General features: G+C 66.6%; 1 protein-coding gene across 1 annotated transcript in view; it reads left to right on the plus strand.

Moving 5' to 3' along the window:
* The window catches only part of LOC106900198 (ryanodine receptor 1-like), a gene marked incomplete at both ends in the record, with an annotated part of 8488 nt that overhangs the window by 650 nt on the left and 6451 nt on the right, over positions 1 to 1387 (plus strand). Inside the window, one exon of the mRNA XM_014962187.1 lies at positions 1167 to 1330. Within this exon, the coding sequence (XP_014817673.1) occupies positions 1167 to 1330 (164 nt within the window). The remainder of the gene's footprint in view (positions 1 to 1166; positions 1331 to 1387) is intronic.

Here is a 1387-nt window from a genome sequence, read left to right on the forward strand (position 1 = left end):
CAGCTTGGGGGTCTTGGGGGGCCGCATGGGGACTTGGGGGGCAGTGACGATGTGGGGCAGGGAGGTGAAGATGTGGGGCGACCCCTGGGTGTCCGCCCCCCAAGTGATTCGAGCCGTGGGGCTGGTGGGGACGTGGGGATGGGGGGTTCCTGGAGATACCCAATGTTGACGATGACTCCGATGCCAACTTGGGGGGCAGTGACGCTGTGGGGCAGGGGTGATGATGTGGGGAAGGGGTGATGATGTGGGGCAGAGGTGGTGATGTGGGGCAACCCCTGGGTGTCCGCCCCCCAAGTGATTTGAGCCGTGGGGCTGGTGGGGACGTGGGGATGGGGGGTTCCTGGAGAGACCCCACATGGTCAACAACTCCAAGGTCAACTTGGGGGTCTAGGGGTCACCCCATGGGGACTTGGGGGGCAGGGACGATGTGGGGCAGGGAGGTGAGGATGTGGGGCGACCCCTGGGTGTCCGCCCCCCAAGTGATTCGAGCCGTGGGGCTGGTGGGGACGTGGGGATGGGAGGTTCCTGGAGAGACCCAACATTGACGACGACTCCGCTGCCAACTTGGGGGTCCAGTTGGGGGTCAATGTGGGGCAGCGACGCTGTGGGGCGGGAGGGGAAGATGTGGGGCGACCCCTGGGTGTCCGCCCCCCAAGTGATTCGAGCCGTGGGGCTGGTGGGGACGTGGGGATGGGGGGTTCCTGGAGAGACCCCACGTTGACGATGACTTTGATGCCAACTTGGGGGTCCGGTTGGGGGTCAATGTGGGGCAGCGACGCTGTGGGGCGGGAGGGGAAGATGTGGGGCGACCCCTGGGTGTCCGCCCCCCAAGTGATTCGAGCCGTGGGGCTGGTGGGGACGTGGGGATGGGGGGTTCCTGGAGAGACCCCACGTTGACGATGACTTTGATGCCAACTTGGGGGTCCCGTTGGGGGTCAATGTGGGGCAGCGACGATGTGGGGCAGGGGGTGAAGATGTGGGGCGACCCCTGGGTGTCCGCCCCCCAAGTGATTCGAGCCGTGGGGCTGGTGGGGACGTGGGGATGGGGGGTTCCTGGAGAGACCCAACGTTGACGACGACTTTGATGCCAACTTGGGGGTCAATGTGGGTCAATGACGCCGTGGGGTGGGGAGAGGCGCCCCCCAGCCCCACATCCTGCCCCACAGAAGTTCGAGGCGGAGCTGTACCGCTTGGCCACGCCCTGTCTGTGCGCCATCGCGGGGGCCCTGCCCCCCGACTACGTGGACGCCACCTTCTCCCCCCGAACCCAAAAAGCCGCCGCCGTCGACGCCGAAGGGAACTTCGACCCCAAACCCGTCGAGACCCTCAAGTAAGGGGGCAGGAGATGTGGGGCGGGGACCCCCATGGGGGGCAGGAGATGTGGGGC

This window comes from Calidris pugnax, unplaced genomic scaffold (assembly GCF_001431845.1).
Source record: "Calidris pugnax isolate Ruff unplaced genomic scaffold, ASM143184v1 scaffold1544, whole genome shotgun sequence".
In the NCBI taxonomy this organism is placed as follows: domain Eukaryota; kingdom Metazoa; phylum Chordata; class Aves; order Charadriiformes; family Scolopacidae; genus Calidris; species Calidris pugnax.